The 19,243-nt window shown below is 40.4% G+C and overlaps 1 protein-coding gene across 1 annotated transcript; it reads right to left on the bottom strand.

Annotated features, from left to right (window-relative positions):
* Positions 1 to 409: 409 nt before the first annotated feature.
* Or10v1 (olfactory receptor family 10 subfamily V member 1) lies at positions 410 to 1,339 on the bottom strand. Its single transcript, NM_001000506.1, is given in 1 exon segment — positions 410 to 1,339. A coding segment is annotated over 1 exon segment (930 nt).
* Between the last annotated feature and the right edge of the window lie 17,904 nt (positions 1,340 to 19,243).

The following is a 19,243-nucleotide window of genomic DNA, read 5'->3' as shown; positions in this document are numbered from 1 at the left end:
TTGAAACTGGATCCTCTGGAAGAGCAGCCAGTGCTCTTTTTTTTTTTTTTGTTTCTTTTTTTTTTTTGGAGCTGGGGACCGAACCCAGGGCCTTGCGCTTCCTAGGTAAGCGCTCTACCACTGAGCTAAATCCCCAGCCCCAGCAGCCAGTGCTCTTAACTGCCGAGCCATCTCTCCAGGCCCCCATCCCACCATTATGTTATTCTTATCATGAGTTGCTTTGTTTGTCTTGAGACAAGATATCCCTATAGAACTTAATCTGGCTTCCAATGTGCAGTCCTTCTGCTTCTGCCTCCTGAGTACAGCACTCCAGGATTGCACCAGTATGCCTGGTACCTTCATAAGTAGTATTAGCATCCTGGTTCAATTTCACAGGTGCCTTGATTTAAGTAAATCAAGATCTTCTTACCTAGAACTTTTTCAATGCCTTCCTCAGAGCATCTTTTAGTTCCTTGTTCCTCATACTATAGATCAAAGGGTTTAAGATGGGGGTGATGAAAGTGTAGACCACAGACACCATTCTGCCCATCTCAGGAGAGTAGCTGGAACTGGGGGATAAATATATAAAACTGGTGCAGCCATATTGTAGGAGGACCACTACAATGTGAGAGGAGCAGGTAGAGAAGGCTCGATGGCGCCCTTCAGCAGACCGGATCCGTAAAATGGCCGTGATGATGAAGACATAGGAGATAGAAATCAGAGTTAGGGGGATGCTTAGGACAATGAAGCTGATGATGTACAGGGCTGTCCTATGAACATGCGTGTCTCCACAAGCCAGGCGTATGACTGCAGGCATGTCACAGTAGAAGTGGTAGATCTCATTGTTGTGACAGAATGGCAGATGGAAGATTAAAATAGTTAGGGGCAGTGACAGCAGGCATCCCAGCACCAGGGACCCCACCATCATCTCTACACACAAGGACCAGCTCATGATGAGTGTGTATCTCAGAGGGTAGCAGATTGCAACAAACCGGTCGTAAGCCATGACTGCAAGCAGGACACAGTCAGCCCCACCCAAGAAAACAAAGAAAAACATCTGGGTACCACAACCAGTGATGGAAACAGGGGTTTTACCCATAGAAAGAAGGTTTGCCAAGGCCAGTGGTGCAATGGATGATGTATAGAAGATTTCCAGAACTGCCAAGTTAGCTAGAAAAAAGTACATGGGAGTGTGCAGTGCATGGTTAATGTGGACAATCACAGCAATTGTAGCATTACCGCTGAGGCTGGTCAGGTACATCACTAAGAAGGTCACAAAAATCACCATCTGCACCCCAGGGTCAGATGAGAATGGGCGAAAGAAGAAATTTATCTTGGCAGTTTTATTTATTGTTTCCATGGGGGATGTACAAGACCTATTGGAAAGAAAAATGATAGCGGCCTCAAGGTATCTATCATTAAATATGATGTCTTCCTAATTCCACCATGCACTGTTAGAACACCTTTCAAGATAACCGAGCAACTTTATGCATCGTTTATTTTAAAGAAGGCCAGAGAACATATAACCTATACATATGGTCTCCTTGTCTCTCTTTTCTTTCTCTCCAAGAATCAAAGACTGAGAGTGCCTCAGTGGTGCAAGCTTTGATGACGTATGAATGCCAAGCATCCCACGGTTCCAGGTGTAGAAGAGCTCCCCGAAGTATGTGCTGAACAAATCAATGAATAAGATCAACGTAAAGCTCAAAGCTGCAAAATGAAGAAACAGGATAGCGATTCATTCTGCGAAACTTGAAAATAAAAAAAAAAGTTTGAACTGTAAAAGCAGATATGTGTCATAATTTAGAATGGTTTAGGCTATTGGTATTTTATGATATCATCATACATTCTTGTGTTTTTCAAAACCGAGTCTTTATTGATTCATTTTGCTTTTGCTGTTGTTGAGAAAGGGTCTCCTGTAGCCCCGGCTGGCCTCAGACCCTGGTCTTGAACTTCTGTCCTTTTCCCCATCACCTACTGAGTGCTGGGATTACTGGGGATTACTGGTGTGGAGCCCTATGCTCAGTTTTATGGGGTGATGGGGTTTTGGACCTGCTAGACAAGAACTCTACCAAAAAAGTTAAATTCCTACCTCTGCGTCTGCCTTGGTTTTCTTAATGCAATGATCTCTGCCTTTTCTTATATCATTATGTCCTGTACCCAGTTATATTTTTTAGTTTTCCAAAACTGGGGCTGGGGTCCTGAGGCCAGGGGCTCTTTCATATGGCAAATTGTCATTTCTTTTTTGCTGAGCACAGGCATAACGAAACATGCTTTATTAAGCAATTGCACATGTAATCCGTAACATTACTTTGGTAGGCGTGTGTAATCACCAAGCCCATCTACCAGATGAAGACACATGTAGGCTTTAGGAGATTAAGGAAGTCAGTGAATGAGAAAAGATTCCTTCTTTCTGTCTCTTTCCTACACATGCTTTCTCTGACACTTTGGGTTTCCTTATGCTTTCTCTTGGTCTCCAGTCCCCCCTTGTCATGCTGGCCCTTATCTGCCTTGTGGTTGACCTTCCTTGTTTGCTGACTTTAACTCTAAATAGTACGGCTTTTTTGCTTCCTCTTCTCCATCTTTCTCTTCCTGCTAGCTATTGAGAGTTAAAGTTTGTTGCCCCTGAGATTTTTCTTATAAATCATAATGAAATTGTCCTTGGACTTCTTTCTGATTCTGTTCTTAAATTCTTTTATTAGCAAGACTAAGAACACTGAGAGGTGACCACAAGTTCCTTAGTAACACATGGTAACCCTGAAGGGATCCCCCCATAGAAACTTGTTCCCAGAGGAAAGAACCAGTAACCACACTCTAGAAACTCACTGAGTATTCCCTGGAAAAATCTTCCAAGGAATTATTATCTTCCTTTCTGTTGATGTTGTGGCAGGAAAGTAGCAGGAAAATAAAAACAAAGCCAGTTGACAGAAAAAGACTGGAAGCCCTTCCCCACCCGCACTTCATACAATGAATAATGCAAGTGCAAACTCAAGGAAAACCAGGGACTTAACAAAGGTGGTGGAAACAGGCACTATGTAAATGACATGTAAATGAGGGGTGGGTCCCTGCGCTTTAAGAGCTAGTGCCCCCACCAAGTCGTTCACTAGCTCGCTTCCATTCTCAAGAGTACTTCCCCTTTCTCAATAAACTGTCTTTACATTTACTTCCGAAAGAAAGAAGGAATGCATGAATAAATATATAAGGAATAAAGAAAGAAAAAAAAAGAAAAGAAAGTCTCTTAATTTACAGAACTATGAAATAGGAAAGCCATGATTTGATGAATTTGGTTACACAGCATTTCTGTTTAGCCTGAGGTTATGTTATTCTACCTCATTCTTCACCTGTTAAGTTGCTTTGCTGAGTGACTGACTGTTGTTCAGCCCTAGGAAGAACTAGAAGTGGTCACTGTGGGGAAAATAAGTAAGATAGAGCTAAGGACAAAAATGTTAGGTTACAGTGTTTTTAGACTCAAGGTACTGTCATAACCCAGACTGTGGCTTATCCAATAAGTGCTGCCTTGTCAATGCAGCAGAAAGAACCTCTGTTCTTTTGTCTTCTAATGAGCAGGGAGAAAGCATTTGTCTAAAGGCTATGTTGTTCCCAGGTAGAAGAATAGTGGTTTACTTTATCCTTCCTAAGAGACAGATAGAAATAAAGGAAAGAGTCGTCTGTGAGCTAGGACCTGGTGGCTTGTGCAATGCTGCAAGAATTGTTATTAGGCATAGAGTTTGAAACTCTCCTGGTTGCTGTGACTCTAGTTCAAAGACCAGAACAGTATCTGAAAATTAATGCAAACCATACACAATGAACTACGCAGTTCACTGAGACTCTAGAGATGAGAGGTCTCAGTGGTGCATTCTATCATGTTCTCTTTAACCTCCTTAGGCTCAATTTAGATTAGGCATAAGTGTATCTAAATTTCAAAATAGTTGTATTTCAATGATTATATAGTTTTCATTTTCTTGCAAAGTCTAAAGAAAGGAGAAGACAATTCACTTCACTAAGCAAACAAAACCCCAAGCATCGAAAGGTTGGTATTACACCCATCTTCATTTCTTTGTGAAGTATTTCACAGTCATCATTTCCCCTCCTGCATGATGATTATGATAGTGGTGATGCAAAACTGTAAGTTAGTTCATAGATGGAAGCAGAATTAATTTAGCATATATGGAAAGCTCTTGCCATTGCAACAAAGAGGCCAAGCAGATACAGCCTTTGAAACATCCAAAATGTTTTTACACAGATTTCTCACCATATGATGGCAAAATACCAAACACTGGTCCTTGTGAAAACACACAGCTCTAGATAGAGTTGACATCATTCTTCTCATACACCTTGGGTCGACCCTGAATCCATGCATCCTTCCTGAGTAGGAATGCGTTATACTCTAGGATCTAAAGCTGTACAAGCTGTGTCCCTGAAAAACTGAGGTTGCAGGACCTTTTGGAGGTCATTTTTAATTTGAAAAATTGGGGGCAATACTCTTTATATCAAAACAAATATTGGTTATGAATATTTGTGAATATGAATAAAGAGAACATGATAGGAGAAAACTTTGTGGTGAATTCGAGAAGATAAAAACCCATAATATTTCAAATAAATGTTTTGTTTCTTTCTCCTTTGTGGATGATCACTAAATTCTTAGGAGTGTAAATAAATTGTCTTGCTGCTGATTAGGACGTCTGAATGTGAAGTTTTAGGTGTGTTGATTTAGAACATAGATTGACTGCCACCTGACACAAAGCACAACTCCCTGACATTTTCAAGTCTGGCATTTTTGCTTGAAACAGTTCCTCTCCTATTATTTAAAAAAAAAACAATCAAAATAGCAAGCAATTTCTTCTGAGACTACACAACTTAGAAAAACTCCCAAGAGGCCTCTCTGGTTTCTTTTTTTAAATATTATTATCTCTTGAGATTATATACCAGCATGAACAAAGAACAACAGCTTACAAGTTTTTGGCCCATTATTTCACCCTTGTACTAGCTGACTAGTGGCTTAGAAATGACAGATGTCTTAGAGTGAGAATTTGTCAGGTTACCTGCTCTCCCTTAATGAGGAAGAGAGTGATTTGTTCAAGATTGGAAAATGGATCAGTTTAAAAATTAGTCACTTAAATACAAAATGTCGCTATTTCCTTCAAGGGATCAATGGGACAGCTCCATTAACCAAGCTTCTCTTACTCTGGTTCTCTTTTCTTTTTTAAAGATTATATATATATATATATATATATATATATATATATATATATATATATATATATATATGCATATGCTATAGCTGTCTTCAGACACATCAGAAGAGGGCATCAGATCACATTTACAGATGGTTGTGAACCACCATGTGGTTGCTGGGATTTGAACTCAGCGACCTCTGGAAGAGCAGTCAGTGCTCTTAACCACTGAGCCATCTCTCCAGCCCAGTTCTGTTCTCAGTATCTTTGTACACATCTCACCTTGTCAGTTCCTGTCAATTTGATTTGTAGTCAACATTTAATCACAGGGAAAAAAGGATATAATGAACAAAATCCTATTTTACTAAAAATTTCAAAGAAAATTCCAGTGGCGTTAGCTCAATAAAACTGCCTTCTTGATTACATAATACAGTTCTCAATGTTCTTATTGCTGTGTCCCTTTAATCCAGTCCCTCATGTTGTAGTGACCCCAACCATAAGATTATTTTTGCTGCTACTACTGCTGTAATTTTGCTTCTGTTATGAATAATAATGTAAATATCAGATACACAGGGTATCTGATCTGTCGCCCCTAAAGGGATCACAGCCCATAGGTTGATAACCACTGTTATAATGTAATTCCAGTTGTATGTGTGTGATATATATATATATATATATATATATATATATATATATATGATTGTATATGTTATATACATTTGGGACTGATATTTCTAGGAAAGGTGGAAGAAAGTACTATAAATGGAATCACATGGGGTGTGTTAGAATTCTGTCTTTATCACCTAACTAGTTTTGTAATCCTGCAAGTCAGTTTACCTCATCTCCTCAGACTACTTCACAATAAGACTATTGTTAGGTGCAAATTAAACTGCATCTATGACACCCGCGGATCCCGGCCCGCAGCAGCTGTCTGCTCCCAAACCCCGTGGGAGAGAGACCTCACCATCTGGTCAGGTGGGCACTCCTGAGGCTGCAGAGCGGAGGAGACCACCAACACTGCCCACCCCTGCCCACATCCCTGGCCCAAGAGGAAACTGTATAAGGCCTCTGGGTTCCCGTAGGGGAGGGCCCAGGAGCGGCAGGACCCCTGCGCCTGAGACACCGCCGGAACCTGAAGGAAACAGACCGGATAAACAGTTCTCTGCACCCAAATCCCGTGGGAGGGAGAGCTAAACCTACAGAGAGGCAGACACGCCTGGGAAACCAGAAGAGACTGCACTCTGCGCACATCCAGACGCCAGAGGAAAACACCAAACGCCATCTGGAACCCTGGTGCACGGAGGCTCCCGGAAAGAGCGGCGCAGATCTACTCGGTTGCTGCTGCCGCGGAGAGGACTTAGGCAGTACCCCACAAGCACACTTGAGCCTCGGAACCTCAGGTAGGACCAACTTTTCCCCTGCAAGTGACCTGCCTGGTGAACTCAAGACACAGGCCCACAGGAACACCTGAAGACCTGTAGAGAGGAAAAACTACAAGCCCGAAAGCAGAACACTCTGTCCCCATAACTGGCTGAAAGAAAACAGGAAAACAGGTCTACAGCACTCCTGACACACAGGCTTATAGGACAGTCTAGCCACTGTCAGAAATAGGAGAACAAAGTAACACTAGAGATAATCTGATGGCGAGAGGCAAAAATCCCTGAAAGAATTCCAGGAAAACACAAACAGTTGAAGGAATTAAAAATGGAAATAGAAGCAATCAAGAAAGAACACATGGAAACAACCCTGGATATAGAAAATCAAAAGAAGAGACAAGGAGCCGTAGATACGAGCTTCACCAACAGAATACAAGAGATGGAAGAGAGAATCTCGGGAGCAGAAGATTCCCTAGAAATCATTGACTCAACTGTCAAAGATAATGTAAAGCAGAAAAAGCTACTGGTCCAAAACATACAGGAAATCCAGGACTCAATGAGAAGATCAATCCTAAGGATAATAGGTATAGAAGAGAGTGAAGACTCCCAACTCAAAGGACCAGTAAATATCTTCAACAAAATCATAGAAGAAAACTTCCCTAACCTAAAAAAAGAGATACCCACAGGCATACAAGAAGCCTACAGAACTCCAAATAGATTGGACCAGAAAAGAAACACCTCCCGTCACATAATAGTCAAAACACCAAACACACAAAATAAAGAAAGAATATTAAAAGCAGTAAGGGAAAAAGGTCAAGTAACATATAAAGGCAGACCTATCAGAATCACACCAGACTTTTCGCCAGAAACTATGAAGGCCAGAAGATCCTGGACAGATGTCATACAGACCCTAAGAGAACAAAAGTGCCAGCCCAGTTTACTGTATCCTGCAAAACTCTCAATTAACATAGATGGAGAAACCAAGATATTCCATGACAAAACCAAATTTAAACAATATCTTTCTACAAATCCAGCACTACAAAAGATAATAAAGGGTAAAGCCCAACATAAGTAGGCAAGCTATACCCTAGAAGAAGCAAGAAACTAATCGTCTTGGCAACAAAACAAAGAGAAGAAAAGCACACAAACATAACCTCACATCCAAATATGAATATAACAGGAAGCAATAATCACTATTCCTTAATATCTCTCAACATCAATGGCCTCAACTCCCCAATAAAAAGACATAGATTAACAAACTGGATACGCAATGAGGACCCTGCATTCTGCTGCCTACAGGAAACACACCTCAGAGACAAAGACAGACACTACCTCAGAGTGAAAGGCTGGAAAACAACTTTCCAAGCAAATGGTCAGAAGAAGCAAGCTGGAGTAGCCAATCTAATATCAAAGAAAATCAATTTTCAATTAAAAGTCATCAAAAAAGATAAGGAAGGACACTTCATATTCATCAAAGGAAAAATCCACCAAGATGAACTCTCAATCCTAAATATCTATGCCCCAAATACAAGGGCACCTACATACGTAAAAGAAACCTTACTAAAGCTCAAAGCACATATTGCACCTCATACAATAATAGTGGGAGATTTCAACACCCCACTCTCATCAATGGACAGATCATGGAAACAGAAATTACACAGAGACGTAGACAGACTAAGAGAAGTCATGAGCCAAATGGACTTAACAGATATTTATAGAACATTCTATCCTAAAGCAAAAGGATATACCTTCTTCTCAGCTCCTCATGGTACTTTCTCCAAAACTGACCATATAGTTGGTCAAAAAACGGGCCTCAACAGGTACAGAAAGATAGAAATCATCCCATGCGTGCTATCAGACCACTACGGCCTAAAACTGGTCTTCAATAACAATAAGGGAAGAATGCCCACATATACGTGGACATTGAACAATGCTCTACTCAATGATAACCTAGTCAAGGAAGAAATAAAGGAAGAAATTAAAAACTTTTTAGAATTTAATGAAAATGAAGGTACAACATACCCAAACTTATGGGACACAATGAAAGCTGTGCTAAGAGGAAAACTCATAGCGCTGTGTGCCTGCAGAAAGAAACAGGAAAGAGCATATGTCAGCAGCTTGACAGCACACCTAAAAGCTCTAGAACAAAAAGAAGCAAATACACCCAGGAGGAGTAGAAGGCAGGAAATAATCAAACTCAGAGCTGAAATCAACCAAGTAGAAACAAAAAGGACCATAGAAAGAATCAACAGAACCAAAAGGTGGTTCTTTGAGAAAATCAACAAGATAGATAAACCCTTAGCCCGACTAACGAGAGGACACAGAGAGTGTGGCCAAATTAACAAAATCAGAAATGAAAAGGGAGACATAACTACAGATTCAGAGGAAATTCAAAAAAATCATCAGATCTTACTATAAAAGCCTATATTCAACAAAACTTGAAAATCTACAGGAAATGGACAATATCCTAGACAAATATCAGGTACCGAAGTTAAATCAGGAACAGATAAACCAGTTAAACAACCCCAGAACTCCTAAGGAAATAAGCAGTCATTAAAGGTCTCCCAACCAAACAGCCCAGGTCCAGATGGGTTTAGTGCAGAATTCTATCAAACCTTCATAGAAGAACTCATACCAATATTATCCAAACTATTCCACAAAATTGAAACAGATGGATCACTCCCGAATTCCTTCTATGAAGCCACAATTACTCTTATACCTAAACCACACAAAGACCCAACAAAGAAAGAGAACTTCAGACCAATTTCCCTTATGAATATCGACGCAAAAATACTCAATAAAATTCTGGCAAACCGAATCCAAGAGCACATCAAAACAATCATCCACCATGATCAAGTAGGCTTCATCCCAGGCATGCAGGGATGGTTTAATATATGGAAAACCATCAACGTGATCCATTATATAAACAAACTGAAAGAACAAAACCACATGATCATTTCATTAGATGCTGAGAAAGCATTTGACAAAATTCAACACCCCTTCATGATAAAAGTCCTGGAAAGAATTGGAATTCAAGGCCCATACCTAAACATAGTAAAAGCCATATACAGCAAACCAGTTGCTAACATTAAACTAAATGGAGAGAAACTTGAAGCAATCCCACTAAAATCAGGGACTAGACAAGGCTGCCCACTCTCTCCCTACTTAATCAATATAGTTCTTGAAGTTCGAGCCAGAGCAATCAGACAACAAAAGGAGGTCAAGGGGATACAGATCAGAAAAGAAGAAGTCAAAATATCACTATTTGCAGATGATATGATAGTTTATTTAAGTGATCCCAAAAGTTCCACCAGAGAACTACTAAAGCTGATAAACAACTTCAGCCAAGTGGCTGGGTATAAAATTAACTCAAATAAATCAGTAGCCTTCCTCTACACAAAAGAGAAACAAGCCGAGAAAGAAATTAGGGAAACGACACCCTTCATAATAGACCGAAATAATATGAAGTACCTCGGTGTGACTTTAACCAAGCAAGTAAAAGATCTGTACAATAAGAACTTCAAGACTCTGAAGAAAGAAATTGAAGAAGACCTCAGAAGATGGAAAGATCTCCCATGCTCATGGATTGGCAGGATTAATATAGTAAAAATGGCCATTTTACCAAAAGCAATCTACAGATTCAATGCAATCCCCATCAAAATACCAATCCAATTCTTCAAAGAGTTAGACAGAACAATTTGCAAATTCATCTGGAATAACAAAAAACCCAGGATAGCTAAAACTATCCTCAACAATAAAAGGACTTCAGGGGGAATCACTATCCCTGAACTCAAGCAGTATTACAGAGCAATAGTGATAAAAACTGCATGGTATTGGTACAGAGACAGACAGATAGACCAATGGAATAGAATTGAAGACCCAGAAATGAACCCACACACCTATGGTCACTTGATTTTTGACAAAGGAGCCAAAACCATCCAATGGAAAAAAGATAGCATTTTCAGCAAATGGTGCTGGTTCAACTGGAGGGCAACTTGTAGAAGAATGCAGATCGATCCATGCTTATCACCCTGTACAAAGCTTAAGTCCAAGTGGATCAAGGACCTCCACATCAAACCTGATACACTCAAACTAATAGAAGAAAAACTAGGGAAGCATCTGGAACACATGGGCACTGGAAAAAATTTCCTGAACAAAACACCAATGGCTTATGCTCTAAGATCAAGAATCGACAAATGGGATCTCATAAAACTGCAAAGCTTCTGTAAGGCAAAGGACACTGTGGTTAGGACAAATCGGCAACCATCAGATTGGGAAAAGATCTTTACCAATCCTACAACAGATAGAGGCCTTATATCCAAAATATACAAAGAACTCAAGAAGTTAGACCGCAGGGAGACAAATAACCCTATTAAAAAATGGGGTTCAGCGGCAACCAACAGATTGGGAAAAGATCTTTACCAATCCTACAACAGATAGAGGCCTTATATCCAAAATATACAAAGAACTCAAGAAGTTAGACCGCAGGGAGACAAATAACCCTATTAAAAATGGGGTTCAGAGCTAAACAAAGAATTCACAGCTGAGGAATGCCGAATGGCTGAGAAACACCTAAAGAAATGTTCAACATCTTTAGTCATAAGGGAAATGCAAATCAAAACAACCCTGAGATTTCACCTCACACCAGTGAGAATGGCTAAGATCAAAAACTCAGGTGACAGCAGGTGCTGGCGAGGATGTGGAGAAAGAGGAACACTCCTCCATTGTTGGTGGGATTGCAGACTGGTAAAACCATTCTGGAAATCAGTCTGGAGGTTCCTCAGAAAATTGGACATTGAACTGCCTGAGGATCCAGCTATACCTCTCTTGGGCATATAACCAAAAGATGCCTCAACATATAAAAGAGACACGTGCTCCACTATGTTCATCGCAGCCTTATTTATAATAGCCAGAAAATGGAAAGAACCCAGATGCCCTACAATAGAGGAATGGATACAGAAAATGTGGTACATCTACACAATGGAATATTACTCAGCTATCAAAAACAACGAGTTTATGAAATTCGTAGGCAAATGGTTGGAACTGGAAAATATCATCCTGAGTGAGCTAACCCAATCACAGAAAGACATACATGGTATGCACTCACTGACAAGTGGCTGTTAGCCCAAATGCTTGAATTACCCTAGATGCCTAGAACAAATGAAACTCAAGACGGATGATCAGCATGCGAATGCTTCACTCCTTCTCTAAAAGGGGAACAAGAATACCCTTGGCAGGGAAGAGAGAGGCAAAGATTAAAACAGAGACTGAAGGAACACCCATTCAGAGCCTGCCCCACATGTGGCCCATACATATACAGCCACCCAATTAGACAAGATGGATGAAGCAAAGAAGTGCAGACCGACAGGAGCCGGATGTAGATCGCTCCTGAGAGACACAGTCAGAATACAGCAAATACAGAGGCGAATGCCAGCAGCAAACCACTGAACTGAGAATAGGACCCCCGTTGAAGGAAATAGAGAAAGAACTGAAAGAGGTTGAAGGGGCTCGAGACCCCATATGTACAACAATGTCAAGCAACCAGAGCTTCCAGGGACTAAGCCACTACCTAAAGACTATACATGGGGGGCTGGGGATTTAGCTCAGTGGTAGAGCGCTTACCTAGGAAGCTCAAGGCCCTGGGTTCGGTCCCCAGCTCCGAAAAAAAGAACCAAAAAAAAAAAAAAAAAAAAGACTATACATGGACTGACCCTGGACTCTGACCTTATAGGTAGCAATGAATATCCTAGTAAGAGCACCAGTGGAAGGGGAAGCCCTGGGTCCTGCTAAGACTGAACCCCCAGTGAACTAGACTGTTGGGGGGAGGGCGGCAATGGGGGGAGGGTTGGGAGGGGAACACCCATAAGGAAGGGGAGGGGGAGGGGGATGTTTGCCCGGAAACCAAAGAATTATTATTAAGTATTAAATAAAAAAAAAAAAAAAGAAAGTCGCTGCACTCAGATTCCCAGCAGCCAGGGTTGCCTGCACAGAGCCTGACTGCATCCGTTAACACATGTTTATGGAAGATCTCATGGGAGTCAATCAATGAAAATAAATTTTCTCACCAAAATAAATAAAAGAGGGTGCCAAAATTAAAAAAAAAACTGCATCTATGAGAAAAATAATCTAGAACGCCTAGTATCTATTAATTGCTCAGTAGGTGGATACGTTTATTGAGTCCTTCATTGTTTGGCTGTGAAAATAATTTCTGAGTGCACAGAATATGTGACAACCTATCTCATATTTTCTGGAGGATTCTGTGACTCGCTTGGTTCCATTTCTGGTTTCCTGTATCGTCTTGTACTGTTAAAAGATACTATTATATAAAATTGTGTGTGTGTGTGTGTGTGTGTGTGTGTGTGTGTGTTGTGATGTGGTGTGGTGTTGTGCTGTGTAGGAACACATGTGCACGCTGTCTTACTACAAGACACAGAGTCTCTTACTGAGTGTGGAGCTCACCATTTGGGCTAGGCTAAATTGGCAAGTCCCAGGGATCCTCATCTCTGCCACATCCCTGTGTGGTCACACCCAGCTTTTCATGTGGGTGTCAGGGATTCGAACACATATCCTCATGCTTTCTGAGCCATTTTCCCTAGGCCCCAGATCAAATGTTTCACTTTAGGCACCTTTGCATGGCTGGACTGACCTATGTTTAAATGTTAGCATAAATCTGGACTCACCCAAAGAGGGGAGTAAAAATATTAGTTTGGGGATTTTGGTTGTGAGATGAGCAGAGATGGAGGAACAACATTATAACCACCACATCCCAAGGTCAAAAGCTCTGCCGGCATTACAGCACATGGTAGCTTCTGGAGATACAATGGCTGCAGCTGTCAGGGAAGAGCTGCTTATATCTACTTAATAGCAAGAGAGGGGAGCCTGGGAGAATGGAGATAAAACAAAATTGGACCCCTTTCACTATTCATTAGCCTGTTCAATTATTCTTTTGCTTTATAATGATCTTGTTGTAAAAATATTTTTTGTATCAGTGAAAATCCCTTTACTTATCTGGCCTCAGTTTTTTGTTTTTGTTTTTGGTTTTTTTTTTTTTTTTTTTGGTTCTTTTTTTTTCGGAGCTGGGGACCGAACCCAGGGCCTTGCGCTTCCTAGGTAAGCGCTCTACCACTGAGCTAAATCCCCAGCCCCTTCGCCTCAGTTTTTATAAAGGAAAAAACCACTGGATCTTCCCATGCAGCAGCAGCACTGGCACTACTACAGGTCTCAGTGTCAGATGTCAACAAAACTACCGCATCCTTATATGAAATTAGTTTTTGAAACTAAGTCTAGTTATGAAGCTTTCACTGGCCTGAAACTTGTAGAGTAGGCTGGGCTGGGCTGGAATTTAAGGAGTTCCTCCTATCTCTGCCTCCTAAGTGCTAGGTTCACAGGTGTGGACCATCAGGACTAGATATGCCATTCTTTAATAACAGTTATGTATGCTTTGTTGTTTTTTTCCCCAGAAACTCCTAAGGACTCTCTCTCTCTCTCTCTCTCTCTCTCTCTCTCTCTCTCTCTCTCTCTCTCTGTGTGTGTGTGTGTGTGTGTGTAGCATCTAGAAAGGAAAGAGAGTCAAAACTGAACTCATTTACTGACAGCATTCTCCTGAAGTTCAACAATGACAGTATATGGGCAACTTAATGTGGTTGACATGATACGTCTACAAGTGAACCATGAAGGCATCACATGATGCATTCAGGCACACAAAAAAAGTTATTCTGTTATTGCAAAAATGAGTAGCATTTATTGGGTACCTTTTAAGATGTTGTTTCACTTAAAATGGCCTTCTAATTTTATGTAACATGTGACTTCATTGTTGATATAATTTAATTTTAAAGCTTACTATTGGGGCTGGGGATTTAGCTCAGTGGTAGAGCGCTTACCTAGGAAGCGCAAGGCCCTGGGTTCGGTCCCCAGCTCCGAAAAAAAGAACCAAAAAAAAAAACCTTACTATTACTACTATTATTATTTTACATGTATTGTGTTTTGCCTGCATGAAAACATGTAAAACACATGAACACCTGGTACCACTGAGGGCAGAGGAAGTCAGATTTCTGGAACTGGAGTCAGAGATGGGTCCTCTGGGGGAGTAGTCAGTGCTCATATCTTCAGTACCTCATAGTTTTTTAAATGAAGAAACTGAGGTTTAAAAGTTTAACTAAGTTGCCTAGTTGGTAAATGACAGGGCAGGAGTTAATGCTTAGATCAACCTGGAATTAAATTGATCCAAGTAAATAAATCAGCAAATCAATGACAGTTCATTGTACAGTGTCGTGGGTGTGGAGCCAGCGACAGCTCTCCTAGACAGGGACAGTCGTTTAATTCTCTCTTGCAGTTTTCTTTTTACTAAGGAACTATGACACTTTAAAGAGGTGCACAGCACCCCATCATAGAAGTATGTTGATTTACAGACTGGAGAATTGGCTGGACAGTTAAGAGCACTTATGACAGCTCACACATGACAGCTCACAATCATTCTCCAGTCCCAAGGGAGCCGATGCCCTCTACCGGCCTCCATGGGCACCGAGTATGCACATTGTGCACATACATTCATGCAGGCAAAACACCTACACACACGAAAATAATAAAAACAAGTAAATTTTAAAAATCATAGTAATTTTGAATCTCTATTTCCTTTCCACTCATTTTTCATTAACCTACTTATTTAATATATATTTTCATAGTTTTGCTAAATCTCGCTGTGTGTGTATACACATTTATTTTATTTTTATTTTTCTTTTTTTTCAGAGCTGGGGACCGAACCCAGGGCCTTGCGCTTGCTAGGCAAGCGCTCTACCACTGAGCTAAATCCCCAACCCCCACATTTATTTTATATATTTTGGAGAGGGGGCGGTGATGTTTCCAGGGAAACACACACACACACACACACACACACACACACACACACACACACATACACACACACACGCACACACAAATGCATGAGGGGAGGAGAGGTGCAGGGAGGGAAAGAGGTGGTGGAACAGGATCTCACTGTATTTCTGGTTGACCTGAAACTCACTATGTAGACCAGGCCGGCCTCAGATTTACAGAGCTCAGCCTGTCTGCCTTCTGAGTGCTGGGATTGAAGGTGTGCACTGCAGTATCTGGCTTTATTTTGGCAATATTATTGAGTCTTTAGCTTATACAAGTCCTAGCTCTAGTTTCTGGGGGAAGGGGGGAAAAAAAGAAAGCGCAACACTGAATAAGGAACAGAATAATAAGCACCACACTGGCCAATCCAGATGAGGGACACTCTAAAGGGATGCTACGGCTGTCAGGCATTTCCCTGTTTGAAGCAAGGCTTTTTAACAAAATGTGTGCCATTGCAGTTGTTTCTTGATGCATAAGAAGGATTCACGCAAAACAAACTTCTGATTATTTCTTTTATAACACAAGTAGATATTGTCTATTTTCTTCTGCTGTGAAGTTAAAATTGTGGCTATGTATTTTTAAAAGAAGAGGACTCCCTGAATATATTTATGTGTGTTTCACAGCCAATTTAATGTTGAGCGTATTTTATCTAATTTTGGATGTGTGGCCTCTTACTCTTTGGGAACAGAGGTTTCTCTCTGCCTGGCATCAGTTTGACAAGGATGGCTTTCACAGTTCTTGAGTTCCTGGAAAGCTTCCTGATATCAAATGCGGCTTCAGAATAGCAACTAAGCAGTGGCTTCTTTGCAAAACTTCACCCTCAGCCTCTGCTCCCTGGCCAATGGATACCCAAGCCTTGGCCTGATGACAGGCACAGGATTTTTCTAATATAAAATCTGAGGTAAGGGATGAGATTCTTACCTTTTGATGGACTCATTTGGACCTCAATAGGTTATGAATTTACAAGAGTCCTTGGCAAAACTCTGAACCCTCAACAGCTGTGCTTCAAGGCTTTTGTGTTGTCAAATCTCCAGGCTGGCATCACGACCGCTTCCAGATCACACATGTTGCTAGTTGACAGCATGATGGTAAAGCATCTTAAAAGCAGACGTAATTCCTATTCCATCAGCTCTTCTAAGTGTTTACTCCATTCTACCCTTTCCTTTGTTCATTGTGACAAGTGGCTTTTGCTTACAACATCTTGGTAGACTGGAACATTCTCCTGAAGTCACAATAGTATTCAGACTTGAAATTATTTTAAAACAACAATCATAACTAACTTGGCTAACAAACCATTGTTGGTCCCCTGAGATGACTGAGGTCAGCTTGGGAAACATAAATCAGCAAGATGAGAAACAAGAGTAAAATTGTGTCAGGGCTATTCCACTGGTGCATTTTCCCGAGGGACTGTATTTTAGTCACTTGTTCATGTTTTCAGTGATGAGGTCAGTTGGGGGACAAAACAAATTACTGTTTCCACTTGGCTTCCCTGAAAAGTCATTTGCTCATTGTTTTTAAGGGTTAAAATTGGGCAGAATAAAATTCAAAATGGGGGTTTGAAGCAATGCACAAGAATGGCTAAAAGATCAGGCAGACCTGATGCTGGGGAGATGGTTTGGACGGCAAAGCGTTTAGACCTCCAGCACCCATTTAAAAATTGAGATAAAACACTTGTAATTCCAGTGCTGAAGGCGGAGGCAGGAGAATCTTGGTTGCTTGTTGGCTAGCCAGTTTAGATAAATTGGAAACCTTCAGGTTTAGAGAGAGAACTTGTCTCAAAAAATAAGGCAGACAGTGATAGAGAAAGATATCTGATGTTAACCTCTGGGCAACACACACACACACACACACACACACACACACACACACACATTCTCTCTCTCTCTCTCTACGAGTATACGCACAAACTCTCTCACACACATACACACACATACTCTTTCTGTCACACACACACACACAAAGAGAGAGGGGGAGGGAGGGAGAGAGAGAGAGAGAGAGCGAGAGAGCGAGTGAGCGCAGATCTGTATTCAGACATTTTTTTTTGAATTAAAATTTTGGCTCATCTACCATCAGTTGTACGCTTTGAGTAAGTTAGTTTTTTTTTTAATCCTCATTTTCCTAATCTGCAAATTGGGAGCAATACTAGCTCCTCGCCTCATGAGCTAGTTGTAGAAATAGATTGAGATAATGCATGGACAATGCTTATCACAAGAAATAGCAGACTATTAGCTCTATCACAATCACTATGCTGTTCAGAGAGAACACTGTAAAATTACTATCGTGTAGAGAACATTGAGAATTGTTGATGTAGTCTAACCCTATTTCCAATATGTTTATTCATTTACACTATTTTCTGACAGAATTAAGTAACCCAGATCATCCACAATGGGTAATGAAGTAGGATGATAGGGAATAAAGACCTCAAAGGAAATAATTCTAGAGAATAGCTATCACATACAGGTCCAAACCTTGAGGAAAAACATTCAGGAGATCTGACATACAGCTACCCTCTCTGAGTATTACACAAAGTCATGAAGGATAAGAGGTCTATAACAAAGGCTACCACTTTGGAATCCTCTTCTTCCAACAGCATGATGTCATTTCACGATTGCAAATGAAAGCAGGTAATTTTGTATTCTTTAAAATACTGTATTCAATATATTGTATGGACAACCAATGCTTCACTATAAAATAGCTTTTACAACAGATGACTATTGTTAATTTGTTGGGTTAAGTAAGTATTCGGAGTGTACTTAAGGGGGCTAGATATAATAAATTCATTATGACATGGTATTTTAAACTTGTGTCAGGTTTAGTAGAACAACATCACTGTAAGTTGAGGGGCATCTGTGTAATCTATTAAAACATCAACTCCTTTTAATCTTGACCTTGTTCTACATTTCAGCTCTTTACTGTTCCTTGATATTCAATTTCTGTATCCATCAAAGACTTATAACAAGCTATCTGACTTCAGAATGCTTCATACTTATTTTATTATAATTGTGATGCAAACGGGAAGAAACAACTCTTGGTAGATAAGATGTTAGGCCACTTAAACTTCAGGACACAGACATCTTTTAGGTTAGGTAATTGCTACTTGATAATTGCACCCAATGTATGAAGTCATTTTTCCTATTATTGAGCATTTTGGCTTTCCCAGTGCATCTGAACCACTCATGTTTCCCTTTTTATGAATTCCTTATATAAATTTGTAAATGAGATATAGGTAGAGGTAAATAGATAGATAGAGGTTAGGAACATACCAGTTGTTCACCAGATTTGCCTTTTCTAATGGAAATCTAACTTTAATGACTCAGAACCAAGAAAACTGCTCAGAAAATTCCAAAAGTTGTGACTAAGGCTGAATTCTCTGCTATGGACTGTAAGACTGAGAAAAGTCCTGACTGAATGACAGCAAGGATGTCAAGGATAGTGAAAAAAAAATCAGAGAAATCCATCAAAATGTGCTAACCTGAAAATAGAGAGGAATTTATCTTGGAATTGCTAAAAGTAATCATGTATTTCATTGGAGAGTCTTTTAGAATTTCTTTATTCTGGGTTCCATCATGCCTAATATACTCTGAGCGAAGTTCTTTATACCCTGCTACCCCTGTCACTCTCCATTCCTCCTGCACCCTAATGTCCCTGCTTTGTTTCTCCAGTCTGCTAACTCTACTTTTCATTAAATTGATCAAATAAGGGCCTAGTGAGTGACTTTAAGGTAATGGAGATGAATGCATATCTTTACAAAGAACTCAAAATGGCTGCTTTATGGTGTTTTAGCAAACTTTGGGGAACTACATGATGTAATTAAAAATTTATTAGAGACAGACAGGTGGGCAC

This window comes from Rattus norvegicus, chromosome 1, assembly GCF_021556685.1.
Source record: "Rattus norvegicus strain SHRSP/BbbUtx chromosome 1, alternate assembly SHRSP_T2T, whole genome shotgun sequence".
NCBI lineage: Eukaryota > Metazoa > Chordata > Mammalia > Rodentia > Muridae > Rattus > Rattus norvegicus.
Note: the sequence above shows the minus strand (reverse complement) of the source record. Positions and strands in the feature narration are given on the sequence as shown.